General features: G+C 44.1%; 1 protein-coding gene across 5 annotated transcripts in view; it reads right to left on the reverse strand.

Annotated features, from left to right (window-relative positions):
* Positions 1–6,615: 6,615 nt before the first annotated feature.
* The window catches only part of ZFR (zinc finger RNA binding protein), a 63,428-nt gene continuing 54,482 nt past the window's right edge, over positions 6,616–15,561 (reverse strand). For 4 of the 5 annotated variants that reach the window (XM_036410542.2, XM_036410543.2, XM_036410541.2 and 1 more), the window contains 3 exons: positions 9,751–9,862; positions 9,553–9,650; positions 6,616–8,225 (listed from right to left, as the gene is read on the reverse strand). In XM_036410542.2, the coding sequence (XP_036266435.1) occupies positions 8,046–8,225; positions 9,553–9,650; positions 9,751–9,862 (390 nt within the window). In that variant the 3' untranslated portion in view covers positions 6,616–8,045. The remainder of the gene's footprint in view (positions 8,226–9,552; positions 9,651–9,750; positions 9,863–15,561) is intronic. The other variant, XR_004983065.2, reaches the window with a different exon arrangement.

A 15,561-nucleotide genomic window follows, 5' to 3' on the forward strand; every position in this document is an offset into this window, starting at 1 on the left:
TCCCGATGCCCTGGTGTGGCCGGGCACACAGCCATCCCCTGGGGCCGCCCAGACCCCACAGGGAGGGCACTGACTCCCTTGCCATGGGCCAGGACCCCACATTTTCATTGGCTCTGGGTCCCGCAAATTATGTAGCCGGCCCTGCCTACCCTGCATCTTTTACCTGTGTCCTTGGGCAAAAATAACAAAACAAAATAAAAATAATAAAAATAACATTAAAGGCAAACTGTAACTGAAAAATAAAATTTTTAAATAAAGAATTTTTACTTTTTACCTCTGGATTTTGAACCATGAGCATTGTTACCTAGATCAACAATAAATCAAAATGTATATACACATACACATACCTATCTTGTGTAGATTTTTTAAATTAAAGCAAAAATCACATAAGGTAAAAGCCATTTTAAAGTGAACAATTAAAATACCTCGACTTTTAATTTGTAAACAAGAGCCTGTAACAGTCCTTGCCATTTTCCGTCTCTGCTTGTCTTGGCATTCACTCCCGTCCGCCAGGGTCTCCTCCCAGTGCCACACCAAGGCATCTTCCTCAGAAACTGTTGGGGCCAATCTAGACTCTGAATTCCTAGGCACCAGAGCTGCACGCTGCCTTGGCTGTGACCTCGAACCTGCCTTGGCATCACTGCACTGGGTCCAGGCCTTGCCTCATTCCCTGGCGCTATGCCAGAGCTTCTCATGGCCTGAGGATGCCCCCCTGCGCTTCCAATATTCCCTACAGCACAGTGCTCGGTGCTGTGAAGAGATGACCCAACGAATGGATGGGTGGGTGGGTGGGTGGATGGGTGGATGGATGGATGGATGGGTGGGTGAATGGATGGGTGGGTGAATGGATGGGTTGATGGGTGGGTGGATGGGTGTGTAGGTGGATGGGTGGGTGGATGGATGGGTGGGTGGATTTATAAATGGATGGGTGAGTGGATGGGTGGATGGGTGGGTGGATGGTTGGATGGGTGGACTTATGGATGGATGGGTGGGTGGATGGATGGGTGGGTGGGTGGATGGATGGGTGGATGGATGGGTGGGTGGATGGATGGGTGGATGGGTGGATGGGTGGATGGGTGGATGGGTGGATGGATGGGTGGATGGGTGGGTGGGTGGATGGGTGGATTTATGGATGAATGGGTGGGTGGGTGGGTGGATGGGTGGGTGGATGGATGGGTGGATAAGTTTTCTGACCTGACACTCCGGAACCGGCAGCCTCTGGGACAGGGACACTGTGCCCTCTGCAGGCTGTTAGGAACTGTCGAGCCGGTGAGGCACTCTCAAGCACGGCTGGGTGCGGGATGAATAACTGGAGGAGGAACCTGGGACTGCTCCTCCCCGTCCTCCCTCCCCAGGCCTCCTCTGGGCCCAGGGGCGGGCATGAAGCATGCACTAGACCTTGGCTTGTGTCAGCCGCTGCGCCACCACAACTCCCAGAGGGGACACACCATTCACTGGAGAGCCTGGGGGTGGGAAGTCGCTAGGCCAGAGCAGGGGAACACCTCGTCCTATCTGGTTTCTGAGCGCGAGCTCCAGTCCACGTGGCCTGACGTGACCGGATTACTCCCGAGCTTAGCTTGGTCACCGGAGGCAGTCAGGCCCTTTCAGAACGCCTTCCTTCCTTCCTTCCGTGTGCCCCTGGCTCTGGGCTGGCCCGGAGCCGCGGCAGGCCCAGGGGGGAGCAGGGCCAGGCCCGTCCTCCGGCCGTGGTCCCCCTGCTTGTCCGTGTGCTTCTGGGCGGGCAGTGTCCCCACCGGAGTCCTCCTCCCGCTGGTCTGTGGTGTCCTCTGTCCGCAGCCTCCCAGGAGCACCCAGGCTCACCGAGCCCTTTCGGGGTCCCCGGGCATGTTTCCCCCGGGGGGGTGAGGGGGAAGGGGTCTCCGGGGCATGTTCCCCCCGGGGGGGGGGGGTCTCCGGGGCATGTTTCCCCCGGGGGGGGGGGGGAAGGGGTCTCCGGGGCATGTTTCCCCCGGGGAGGGGGGGAAGGGGACACGGAAGAGCGAAGGGGCTTCTGAAAATTCCAGGAAGGTTTCAAGTCCCCTGTGCCTCCCGGCGGGGGTGGGACAGGGGTGGGACAGGGTGTCAGTGTGTGTCTGGGGGGGGGGGGTGTGGAACCAGCAGGCAGAAAACCCTGTTATTTTGGTTGCCTCATTCCAGGAGAACAGGCCTGATGCCAGGCGGTGGCCTTGGAGGAGGGGGAAGGCTTCAGACGGCCCGGATGCCAGCGCTCTCCGTGCCATTCAGTCATCCCAGTGTCGCAGAATAGAAGTAGCGTGTATTCCTGCTGAGTTTTCCCCAGCGGGCAGCCCAGTGTGCACCCTGACTGCTGAGGGACAGAGCTGGCTGGGGCGGCCGGCCTCTGGCTGTTTGTTGGCTCCTGGGAAGGGGGGTGGGACTGGGAGCCCTCTCCCTCCTTCCCAGTTTGGCTGGAGGCAGAATCTGGCCAACAGTGGGAGGCCCCTTCCCCACCGGTGTGGTGCCTCCGGGGGCTCTGGCCAGGAGGGGAAGCTGCTGCTGTCCCCGCAGGGAGCGGCTTCTGGGGGCGAGCAGGCCGACGCCCCCCACCGGGCCATCCGATCCCTCCCTGGCAGCCAGCCTGGCGGCCCTCCCCGCAGCGGCCTGAAAGGCTCATTGTTCAGGCACTGGGGCGGCTGGGGCGGCTGAAAGAGCCACTGTTCCCCGGTGAGAGCCTGTCTGTCCCAGGTTCAAACGGATTCAAAACTGTTTTTCCAAAACCCTCCTGGCCAGAGGCAGGAAGGGAACTCCGGGAGCGGTGCCGGCCAGGCCTCAGCCACATCTCAGGCTTCTCCGCCAGCAGCTCCGAGATGAGGAGCAGAGCCTGAGGCTCACAGGCGGAGGAGCCCGCCCTGGAGCACTCCCTGCCATCGGAGGATCCTACGGGAAAGGAGCAGGGTGCTCCTGAACCAGAAGAGGGGGCTGCACAGAAGATGCCCCACAAGAGACTGGAGAAACAAATGTGTGCCCGGGGTAAATCCAGCATTAAAAATATGCTGATCAAAGTTTTTCTCTTGCCGAAACCGGTTTGGCTCAGTGGATAGAGCATCGGCCTGCGGAGTGAAAGGTCCCGGGTTCGATTCCTGTCAAGGGCATGTACCTTGGTTTGGGCACATCCCGGTAGTTGGTGTGCAAGAGGCAGCTGATCAATGATTCTCTCATCGATGTTTCTAACTCTCTATATCCCTCTCTTCCTCTCTGTAAAAAATCAATAATATATATATATATATATTTTTTTTTTTAAAAAGTTTTTCTCTCATTACCAAAGTATTCCTTGTTCAGACAAAACCTCTGAACCGGTTGAAAAAGTCATCCAGGATCTCGTACCCCAGAATAACGCCAATAGTTTTGTTAGGACTTTCCCTTTGTATGGGGGTGCGTATGCAGAGGCATGTATCGCCAAAGTGATGCTGCTTTGGCACATGCATTTGTGAACGTCTCAGCTTGCTGATAAATACATAGCTACATCATTATTTGTAGTGATCCACTCACTATATGGATGCATTTTCCCAATTTTTAAAAAATGTTTTATTAATTTCATATAGAAACATCAATGATGAGAATCACTGATTGGCTGCCTGCTGCACGCTCCACACTAGTGATTGAGCCCTGGAATCCAGGCATGCGCCCTGGCTGGGCATTGAACCGTGACCTCATGGTTCCTAGGTCAACGCTTAACCACTGACACTGGACCCATTTTCCCAATTCTTGGCTACTTAGGTAGTAAATCTTTATGTCTGTGTCCAATTCTTAGTGGGATCAGATTCAAATGATTTGAACATCTTTGTCAATATCAACTTTCTAGTCTAGTATGTTGTTTTTTTAAAATATATTTTATTGATTTTTCACAGAGGAAGGGAAAGGGATAGCCAGAAACATCGATGAGAATCATCGACCAGCTGCCTCCTCCATACCCCCTACTGGGATGTGCCCACAACCCATGTACATGCCCCTGACCGGAATCGAACCTGGGACCCTTCAGTCCACTGAGCCAAACCGGTTTCGGCTAGTCTAGTATGTTGTAATGGCTTTCCCAGTTATTCCTTTAAAATTTATTCTAGGATAGTTTAAAATTATAAAAATTCATATATTGATTTCCACATATTGAATCAGCCTTGCATTTTTTTTTTAACTTTTCCATGTTCTTTTTTTTAAAATCGTTATTGTTGAAGTTTTTTTTTTTTTTTTAATCGTGTGTCAGGGTAATTTTTGTAGCCTTATAAAATAACTTGGGGTTGAGCCCTGGGAAAAGAACCATTATAAAATTGCTCACAAGAACTTTATGGGGTCGCTTACCCTCACTCCTCCCTCCCAACCCGCCATCATGTTCCAGTTGCCAGGCCAGGGCTCTTTGCCTTCTCTGGCCTGAAACCCAGGCTTTCATTACCTCACGCTGCCATGCTCTTCCATGGCTGCACGCGTGCCCATGCTAGGCAGGGAGTGCACCTCTGGAGGGTCACCTGCCAGTCTTCTCCAAACTCTCTACTAATTACGTCCGAGTCCTCACACTGCTGCTCGAAGCATTTTATCCACGTTCTATAGTTGCATTGAGAGACAGGGAAGAGGGTGCTTACTTCATCTTATCAGAGCTGTAACTCACAAAATGGGTCTCAACTTAATAATTTAGCTGCCTCTCCCTTTCCACGTCACCATAAGCTAAGCCCTCTCCATTTCATCTCTTTTGATGTACAGTAAGATTTCAAAAAATAAAAAAATGAAAGCACCTATGCAACCAAGAATCTTCCCATCTAGGAAGTCTTCTTTTCCTTTTAGCCTGTCTTGTTTTCACTCCCGCACCTTCTCTTCTCTCCTGGTCCAGAACGCAGGCAGGACAGGAGGCTGCTCCGATGGGAAAGCTTCAGGAGACAGGGTTGTGCCTAGCTGAAAGGAAGACCAAAGCTTGACTTTCAGGCCGCCTCCTGACATTTCTCTGCAAACCACCACCGAGGGAAGTGCAGGTGTTGCTTTATGACTGCCCTTTACACTCACGTGGTAACACCAGGTGTGCTAGTGCAGGAAGCGCAGGATCACAGAACATAAGGTTTTGGAAACGAAGTAATCTTAGAGTTTCTCCGAGCCTCAGTTTAACGGATGTGGTCACACACACAGACTGGGAGGGCCACAGGCAAACGGCCGTCCGTCCGGCATCCGCACTGTGACACAACTACATGCCCACAAGGCCGCCTGGGAGGAAAACGGAGCAAAGGAGAGGCTGTGGTCCACTGTTTGGAAGAGGCTGTGTCTCAATCTGTCCTCCAGGGAGTGGCCATGACCTTCAGCGTTAGCTAAGTAATACCATGTAGTAACATGTCCTGTGTCATCAGTTCTGCCAATGTTTCAAGAGAAGTCAAATCAGGATTTCTTTGTGTAAAATCTTTTAATATTGGCTTGGAGTCTCTAACAGAATTTGGGAGAAGTAACTGCCATCTATATTATGGATAATAGTACATACAATATCCTTTCTGACTGCTGGCTCTGGAGGAGGTTAAAATGCAGAGCAAAGGAGATGAGATTCCCTTTATGTTCCCATCCTTACGTAACCACGGACCTCAGAAACAGAGATAGCTTTGTAAGTTCTTTAGAATAGGAGTGGGAAAGGCTGATTGGCAGGCCTGTGGAGTAGACCAAAATTGGGGCACTTAAAAAATCAATTTGCGCCGAAACCGGTTTGGCTCAGTGGATAGAGCGTCGGTCTGCTGACTGAGGGGTCCCAGGTTCAATTTTTGTCAAGGGCATGTACCTTGGTTGCGGGGACATCCCCAGTGGGGGGTGTGCAGGAGGCAGCTGGCTTATGTTCCTCTCTCATCGATGTTTCTAGCTCTCTATCCCTCTCCCTTCCTCTTTATAAAAAAATCAATAAAATATATTTTTTTAAAAATCAATTTGTGCCGAAACCAGTTTGGCTCAGTGGATAGAGTGTTGGCTTGCAGAATAAAAGGTCCCAGGTTCGATTCTGGTCAAGGGCATGTACCTTGGTTGTGGGCACATCCCCAGTAGGGGGTGTGCAAGAGGCAGCTAATCAGTGATTCTCTCTCATGGATGTTTCTAATTCTCTATCCCTCTCTTTTCCTCTGTAAAAAATCAATAAAATATATATTTTTAAAAACCAATTTGCATGCCATGTCTTGAGCAATTAAATTCTACAGAAAGAGGGTTGGCTAAAAACACATCTATAGGACACACATGGCTTAAAGATTAAAAACTCAGGCTTTTAGCCAAAACCGGTTTGGCTCAGTGTTAGAAAGTCAGTCTGTAGACTGAAAGGTCCCAGGTTCGATTCCAGTCAAGGGCATGTACCTTGGTTGCGGGCACATCCCCAGGAGGGGGTGTGCAAGAGGCAACTGGTCGATGTTTCGCTCTCATCGACATTTCTAGCTCTCTAGCTCTCTCCCTTCCTCTCTGTAAAAAACCAATAAAATATATTTAAAAAAATAAATAAAAGCTCAGATTTTAAAATCAATAGAACTCTGATGATCTGACCCAATTTAGGAAACTCTAGTATACTGAACCAATAGAGTATTGAAAATTATAAAATTTTCTGGAAATAATGTGCTCAGGCAACAAAACATTTATCAGCAATAACAAAATATAACTACCCAATACTTTTGAATATAGTTTTACTAAAGCATAAGTCTTTCAAAGCAAAAGTAGTTTATGTCAATTCTAACATATAATAGATTTAAGTCATAATATGATTTAAATTTTTATTTGTGTATTTCATTGTAGTGCTGTGACAAGAAAATGACACCTGTGTACCAGAGCATACACACATCAACAGTAAGATGTAACTTCTCATTACACCACTGCTAGAATATTTAGCCTTTTGTAGGACACATAAGCATGTAAGATGGCCACACCAAATAATTTTCTGTTTTGTTTTTTTTTCCTTAGATAATCTTAATTTTTTATCAGTAATACTTTATCAACCTGTTAATAGAACTGTAAATTCTCTGGGTGATAGGATATGGGGTCAGGGGAAAGGAATCATTCAATTGTGTTATACTGTAATATTTGCTAGAGTAATCTCACACACACCAATAAGGAACTGTCATCATAATTAAGGGCTAGTTACTGTTGTTAGTTGCACAATGATAAAGTTCTTTTCAAAATATTGGTTAGCCCACTTATAGTATGAAAAATGTCCTCTCCAATTATGCCGAAGAAAAAAATATTCAGAAAGTTATTTTTGGCCTTGCTATGTCAAAAAGTCAACTGTACAAAGATCTACGTGTCAAACCTAAAATTATAATTTTAAATGTCTATTAAAAACAAAAATGTCATGCATTTTTATTAATTATTCAGAGGCTTTAAAACTGTTGCAAGACCATAGTATATATTAGCTTTTATACTGCTAATGCACAACTAACAGCAAACTTGATTAGATTAACAGAAATCTGTCTTAATTACACCTTTATATATCACACTAGAGAAACAAATGCCACAAGATCTGCAGAAACATTCAGTTCTGAGCACTTAAATGGCAGGATAACTTTTTTGTGTTATAATTCATCACATATAGATTAACAAAACAAAACAGGAAAAATTCTGCAGTCTCACGTTACAAAAAATATACTGCTGTAAAATAGTAAGGAGTAAAGGACATCATCTATAACACAAACAGCTAGTGTCAAAGAACAAACAAAACCTCTAAATAAACGTATCCAAGTACACATAGTAACTGAAGTACAAATACTGCATTAAATACAGTGAAGATTTAATAAGACTAGTCAATAAAAGACACAGAAAGAGAAGAAACTAGGGCAACTAGTAAATAAAACCAAAATAATAGGGGAGGGGGAATCTGAACCATTGTTCTTACCCCCTAGCTGGAGCACAATTTTGGGAGGTGTCTTTCCATTCATATAACACCTAACACTGTACATGAAGATTTTAATGTCACAGAAAAACTTGGTTCTTCCATGAAATTCTTGATAAAATTTTTTAAAGTAGACATTATTATGAATGAAAAAAAAAAGCCAACAAATGGGCACCTATTATTTTTAACACTGCAGATTTACAGACAAGTTTTTTTAGAAGTTATCATAATCTTTTTTATCCTTCTTCCCCTCAGCTTCAAATCCATCAACTCCGTCACTGTCCCTTCTTCGCTTCCTGTTGCTGTGGATGTTAAAACGCTGGCTCATTTGGGGTAACGGGTCCATGCCTAGAACTTTGTGTATCTGGCGGAATGCAAGGAGTCTCAATGCAAACTGGAACAAAGAGTCAGAATGTAGGATTAATTAATAATTCTTATTCGGTTTGTACCCCCATATGTAAAAACGCCTGTTTAACGAATGAAATACCTTGAACAACACTAGTTTCATAACTAAGACCAATCATCCACCCCGTCAACAACTGATGAACATTTGGGATGTTCCCACGCTTTGGCTATTATGCATAATGTTGTTATGTACATTCATGTACAAGTTTTTCATGGACACGTTATCAGGTCTGTTGGGTATAAACCTAGGAGTCACACTGTTTTTCAAAATGGCTGCTGTTTAGACTATTCTTAACCCCTCTTTATTTTCTTCAGCCAGAATAGTATATTTTTGGGATTAAAAAAAAAGGAAAGCTATAGCAGTTTTTGACTGATCAATTTTTCCCCCCATTCATTAGGTTCACATACTTTTCTCTTTTCATAATAATTCTCATAGGACTGATACTTGATAATGACAATGACAGGCAAGAGAAAGCTGGACGGTGAGAGCTGGTAGCAAAAAAGCCTGTTTCACTGGCAATATTGTTGGAGGAGTGCTCGATGGATACTCTGGGTCCCCAGGAAGACAACTCACTGGGTCCCAGAGCAAAGAAGCCTGAAACACCACTGGACACACAAATGACAAAATGGAAGCTGTCCATTTGGGCACATTCTGAGAAGACAGCGGAGAAGAGCAAGACCGAACAGAAGGGGAATGGCTGCCTAAAGCACAGGCCTGAGCCAGGGGAGCTAAGCCGGGCTGTTGGGGACAGGACGCTGTGGCCATCACCTGGCCAGAGTGGACCCGATGGCACGTAGCAAACCACAGCATTAGTCACACACAAGGACCCAGGCAGCCTCCCAACAATCCCGCTTGAGCAGACAGTGCTTTTAGCCCCTTTTTCAGATGAGAGGGCAGAGCTGGTATTTAAACCCAGGGAGTCTGGACTCCAGAGCCCACACTTTAATTACACGAGGCAGCCTTCGCAGTGGTAGGACAGGCTAACGTGTAACAATAATCACCACAAACCACATCCCTGCTGTAAAAGCAGATGATATCGTTTCTCTACTGATTTTCATAAATAACCTAATCCTCAGATTTAACAAGACTGAAAATACTGCTTTATTTTTATATTTATGTAATATACTTTAATTAGAGTTAAAATAATGAAACTTGATTGTAATAGTGAAATCTAGTTCAAATTCCATTTCCCTTTAAGACCGTAATGAGGAAAGAGAAGAATGAATCCTGCACAGTGTTTCTTCTAACGGACAGTTATAAAGAAGCGAACCGGAAGGCAGCGGCCACTAAAGCTGTGGGCCAGGACCACCCTCACCTGTGCACTGGAGGTGATGTCCTCTCGCTGCTGGTCAGTCATTGCGGCCAAGGTGTCAAAGGGGTCCTTCTCACAAGGATCCAGAAGGCCAGGACTGCCTACAGCCACACAACGGGGAGAAAAACATTAGCTTTTCATAAAAGCAAGCAGAGTTCTGATTCAGTGATCAAACATATACAAGAAGGGCAGTACACGTACCTTTCAGGATAATCCCTGAAGAAATGCACTCAAACACTCTTCTCAGTGCGTCTCCGGGGCTCTGCGGACTGGAAGCACTGCTGATGGCTTTCTCCACGAGCAGCTCCATCGCCTACAAACACACACGTGTTCAACAGCTTACCAAACAACACAATCATCAGCCACTGGATAAAAATGAAAATTTTAGCCGAAACCGGTTTGGCTCAGTAGATAGAGCGTTGGCCTGCGGACTGAAAGGTCCCAGGTTCGATTCCAGTCAAGGGCATGTACCTTGGTTGCGGGCACATCCCCAGTAGGGGTGTGCAGGAGGCAGCTGATCAACATTTCTAACTGTCGATCCCTCTCCCATCCTCTCTGTAAAAAAATAAATCAATAAAATATATTTAAAAAAAAAAGAACACCAAAAAAATTTAAAGACTGAAAAAGTTACACACAACAAATCACAAAAACAGAAAATAACAATTGCATGTAATATAAAAAATAAAACAAATAATGAAAACAAAACTCCCAAGGCAATATAAAAATTACATTTTAAAAAAATTATTCTTTTAAAAAAATTTTATTTACTGATTTTAGAGAGAGGAAGAGAGAAAGAAGATGGAAGAGGGAGGAGGTGACAGTGAGAGAAACAACATAAAATAAGTTGTTGTTAATTTATTTATGCATTCATTGATTGATTTTTTTTTTTTGATTGATTCTTATATGTGCCCTGATTAGGAATTGAACCCTCAACCTTGGCACAGGGACAACACTCTAAACAACTGAGCTACCTGGCCAGAGCTACAATTTATTCTTAATGAAAAATGAAAATAGATTAATAGTTTTTTTTTTTTTAGGGGTGTCGAACTCAATCAGAGAAGGGGCCAAAATCTAAAATCCAGCCTAAATCGCGGGCCGAATGGTTTACTGAACAGTCATAAACTGTCATTGTGATGGAAACGCAGCGGAGTGCAGTGATGACAGCGCGGTGCGGGCCACATTGCAAGGCCTGGCGGGACGGATTTGGCCCGCGGGCCTTGTGTTTGACACATGTGGTTTAAATTATTGCTATCCTTTTCTATTAAACAAGGACAGTCCTTAAAAATGCTTTAGCTATTTAGGGCTCACATACATTTCTTCTTTAAAACCTACAGACTGCGTTACAGGAGGCCAATCTTCTACTAAGTAGAGAAGACTTTTGTTTTTTCTTTACAAACAATCAATGTACATTATCTAATTTTTCATTTAATTCACAACTGAACTTACATTATCCCAAAGGGAAATACAAATTATGTTTTCACTGCAAATGATATTTGAGACAAAATCTAAGCCAATAAATAAAACACAAAAGTAAAAGTATAGGTTTAGAAAGCAGCTAATCCAGGAAGTATTTTGAAGGGCTTATTAGAAAATTTGCTTTCAATTAAGATTTTTGAAAGTGAGATATAATTCCCATAACATTCACTCTTAGAGTTTATAAGTCAGTAGTTGTTAGTATGCATACAAAGTTGTTCACCATAGCCACTGTCTAATTCCAGGCCGCATCCATTGCCACAAAAGAAACTCCTTACCCATTAGCAGTCATTCCCCATTCTCCCTTTCCTCTACCCCTGGCAACGACTGAATCACTTTCTATTCTAAAGATTTCTTTGCTCTGGGTATTTCATACAACTAAAACCATGAAAATGTGGCATTTTGTGTCTGGCTTTCTTCACTCAGCATGATGTTTAAAGTTCACCCATGGTGTAGCTTTGAACTTATATTTTAAATAAAACTACTAATAACAATTCAGAGAACGTAAAAAAACTAGAAATACAATGAAATCCCTAAAATAATACTGTAGTTGAAAATACCTTAGTGAGAATCCATTTTTAGTTCTCTGCTTGAAAAGCTCATAGATTTACTAATCAGAGGTAAAAAACTAAAAGTATTCACCCCAAAGCTACTACTCAGGTGTTTTAAACAAGAATTTAAAAATGTTTGGACATGTGAAGACTGGAGTCCCAAACAAACTGGGAATAAATTATAAGAGAGAGGGGAATTTAAAGAGACACATTAAAGTGCGTATATGAACAACAGTAAAAAAATGACTACCGCTGGTAACAGCAGGAGAGATTGGGAAAAAATTTTTAAGTGAATGTTCAAAATGATATATGTAAATCACACCTAAAAATAAAATCATAATTTTCAATGTATCCAGGTCAAGAATGAAAAATATTCAAGAAATTTTAAAAGGATTTTCATTTTAAAATTTCAGTATTTTAAAGAATCAGCTTCAGTTTTCCAAAAAACTCTGTGTCTATATAATAAATATCTCATTGCCAAACAAAGTATTTTAAGATGTCCAGCAGACTGTGAAATTCTAAAGGATAAGGTCAATGTCATATATTTTGAACCCCTCTGCCTATCTTAAATGACTAGTATATAGAAAATACTCAATATATATTTGTGAAACAGAGTATCTTTGGAAATAATCCTAATAAAAGGCTAATATGCAAATCAACCGAATGGCAGAAAGACCAGTTGCTATGACGCACGCTGACCACTGAGCTCAAACGCTCAGCCAGAAGCCCTGAGCCGTGCTCATGGCTGGTAAGCGCAGAGGTGGTCATCCTTAATGACGGCCACAGCATTAAGGATGTCTGATCACCGGCTTACACCCATCCCTAAGCTGTCAGTCAGACATCCCTTGAGGGCTCCCGGGCTGTGAGAGTGTGCAGGCCAGGCTGAGGGAACACCTTCCCACCCCCTGCCAAGTGCACGAATTTCTTGCTCTGGGCCTCTAATGTAATAATAATCCTGCTGCTATCAGGGTAATAATCCTGCTGATAAAAGGGTAATATGCAAATTACTGATGCTGTGCTTAAAATATAGAATTGAATAATATATGTAATTCTCAATAAATACCTAAACTTCTACCAAGTATCTTTAGATAATGTTAAGAGAAAAATAAGTATTAAATAATTACCTATAACTTATGTGTCAAGATAGAGAATGTGTTTCAAGTAATACTAAACTTTTTCAAACTCTGCTTATTGATTGGTCATATAAAGTAGGAATTTGTTATTTATAGTTGTATATAAAGGTAGATAGAAACTAATTGAGAATCAAGAAAGAAATGATTTAGGAAAAACAGTAAGTCAATATATTTAAACATAATGAGGCTAAGCCAACAATCTAACTCCTGAGATCATTTGCTATGAAACAAGCAATTTAAAAATATTCATTTTCACCCAGCTGGAGTGGCTCAGTGCCTGAGCATGAACCCACTAACCAGGAAGTCACAGCTTTCTTCCTGGTTGGGGTCCATGCCCTGGTGGTGGGTGAGATCCCCAGGAGGGGACATGTAGAAGGCAGGTGATCAATGAGTCTCTTTGTTGGTCTCTCTCCCTCTCCTTTCCTTTTTAAAATTAATTGAAACTTTAATATATATATATATATATAAATTTTCTACAGAAAATGGCTATTCTCCATGCAGATACCTATGATTAGTAAAGCAACAAAAGTACAACATACATGGATTTATAACTCTGAAACATGCATTTACTAGTAAAAGTAAAAGGACAACATCAAAGATTAAGAATTAAATTACAGAAATAATATCTAGGCTGTAATGTAAAAGATCTTGGTGACTTAAGTTATTTAAAGCGAAAAGATCCCCATATTAAATAATTTGAAATCAATAACTTCAACATTTGCTTTTAAAAAGTCATAAAGTGCTTTTAGTGTTTGCCCACTATGCACAATGTTGGCTATACGTTTGTCATAGATGGCCTTTATTATGCTGAGGAATGATCCCGCTATTCCCACTTTGCTGAAATTTTTATTAAAAATGGGTGTTGCCCGGCCAGCGTGGCTCAGTGGTTGAGCAAGACCTATGAACCAGGAGGTCACGGTTCAATTCCTGGTCAGGGCACATGCCCAGCGTGCAGGCTCCATCGCCAGTGTGGAGTGTGCAGGAGGCAGCCAATCAATGATTCTCTCTCATCACTGACGTTTCTCTCCCCCTCCCTTCCTCTCTGAATTCAATAAAAATGTATTTAAAAAAAAATGAGTGTTGAATTTTGTCAAATGCTTTTTCTGCGTCTACTAAGATCATGTAGTTTTAATTTTGTAATTTGTTTATGCGATATATCACATTTATTGATTTGCAAATATTATACCATCTTTGTGTCCCTGAAATAAATTCTACTTGGTCATGGCGTATGATCTTTTTAATATATTGCTGGATCTGGTTTGCTAACGTTTTGTTGAGGATTTTACTTAGCATCTATGTTTATCAGGGATAGTGGCCGGTTAATCCTCTTTCCTTGCATTGTTTTATCTGGTTCTATAATCAGTATGCTGGCCTTGTAAAAAGAACTTGTAAGTCAGCCAGAGAAAGATACTTTATCACTTGATCTCAGTTATATGTGGACTCTAAGAAATAAACTGAAGAGCAAAATAGATCCACAGACATAGAAGCATGGAAAAGACTGACAAATCTCAGAGGAAAGGTGGGAGTGGGTGGGTGGAGAGACATTAACCAAAGAACTTGTATGCGTAAACCATGAACACAGGCAATAGTATGCTGAAGGCTGGGCAAAGGATGGGGGTGTTAGGGTGTGGCTAGAATGGGTCAATGGGGAAAAAAGGGACATCTATAGTACTTTCAACAATAAAGACAAATTTTAAAAATAAATAGATAAAAGAGTCATGAAGCATACTTTTCCTTCCCAACCCTGATAATAATGCTTACTAAGTGGTGGGCACCCTGCTACGCACTTTAAATGCATGATTTAATTTAATTTTTATAACTAGGTACTATATTACTAGAGGCCCGGTGCTTGAATTCGTGCACGAGTGGGGTTCCTCAGCCTGGCCTGCTCCCTCTCACAATCCGGGACCCCCAGGTGATGTTGGACTGCCAGTTTTGGCACAATCCCCACAGGCTGGCCGGAACCCTCAGGTCAACATCTCTGAGATGTAGACCTGTGTGAAGAGGCAGGCTGCCAGAGAGGATCTTGAGGCTGGACCAGGTACATCGCACCTGCTGCTGCTTGGTAGTGCTGATGCAGAGGCGGGAGAGGCTCGCGCCTCTGGAGCTGCACTTGCCAGGTGTGAGCCCAGCTTCTGGCGCCCACCAGCTAAACGGCGCTCCCACTGCGGAAGCGCACTGACCACCAGGGGGCAGTCCTGCATTGAGCATCTATCCACTAGTGGCCAGTGCGCGTCATAGTGACCGGTTGACTGGTCATTTAGTTACTTAGGCTTTTATATATAGACTAGAGGCCTGGTGCACAAAATTCATGCATGGGGGTAGAGGGTGTCCCTCGGCCCAGCCTGCACCCTCTCCAATCTGGGACCCCTTGAGGGATGTCTGACTGCCCTCTCACAATCCAGGACTGCTGGCTCCCAATTGCTCTCTTGCCTGCCTTCCTGATTGCCCCTAACAGCTCTGCCTGCCAGCCTATTCACCCCCTAACCACTCCCATGCCAGCCTGATTGATGCCTAACTGCTCCCCTGCCTGCCTGTTTGCCCCCCAACTTCCCTCCTTTGCAGGCCTGGTCTGTCCCAACTGCCCTCCCTTGCTGGCCATCTTGTGGTGGCCATCTTATACCCACATGGAGACAGGATTTTTGACCACATGGGGGAAGCCATATTGTGTGTTGGAGTGAAGTAAAAAAGAGTAAATTACTCTTTTATTAGATAAGATAGAGACCTGGTTTGCCCCAGAGGGTGTCCCAGATCAGGGTGGGGGTTCCCTTGGAGCATGGGGCAGCCTAAGCGAGGGGCCTGTGGTGGTTTGCAGGCCGGCCATACCCTCTGGCGAACCAAGCAGAGGCCCTGGT

Source organism: Pipistrellus kuhlii, unplaced genomic scaffold (genome assembly GCF_014108245.1).
Source record: "Pipistrellus kuhlii isolate mPipKuh1 unplaced genomic scaffold, mPipKuh1.p scaffold_m20_p_4, whole genome shotgun sequence".
Taxonomy (NCBI): Eukaryota; Metazoa; Chordata; class Mammalia; order Chiroptera; family Vespertilionidae; genus Pipistrellus; species Pipistrellus kuhlii.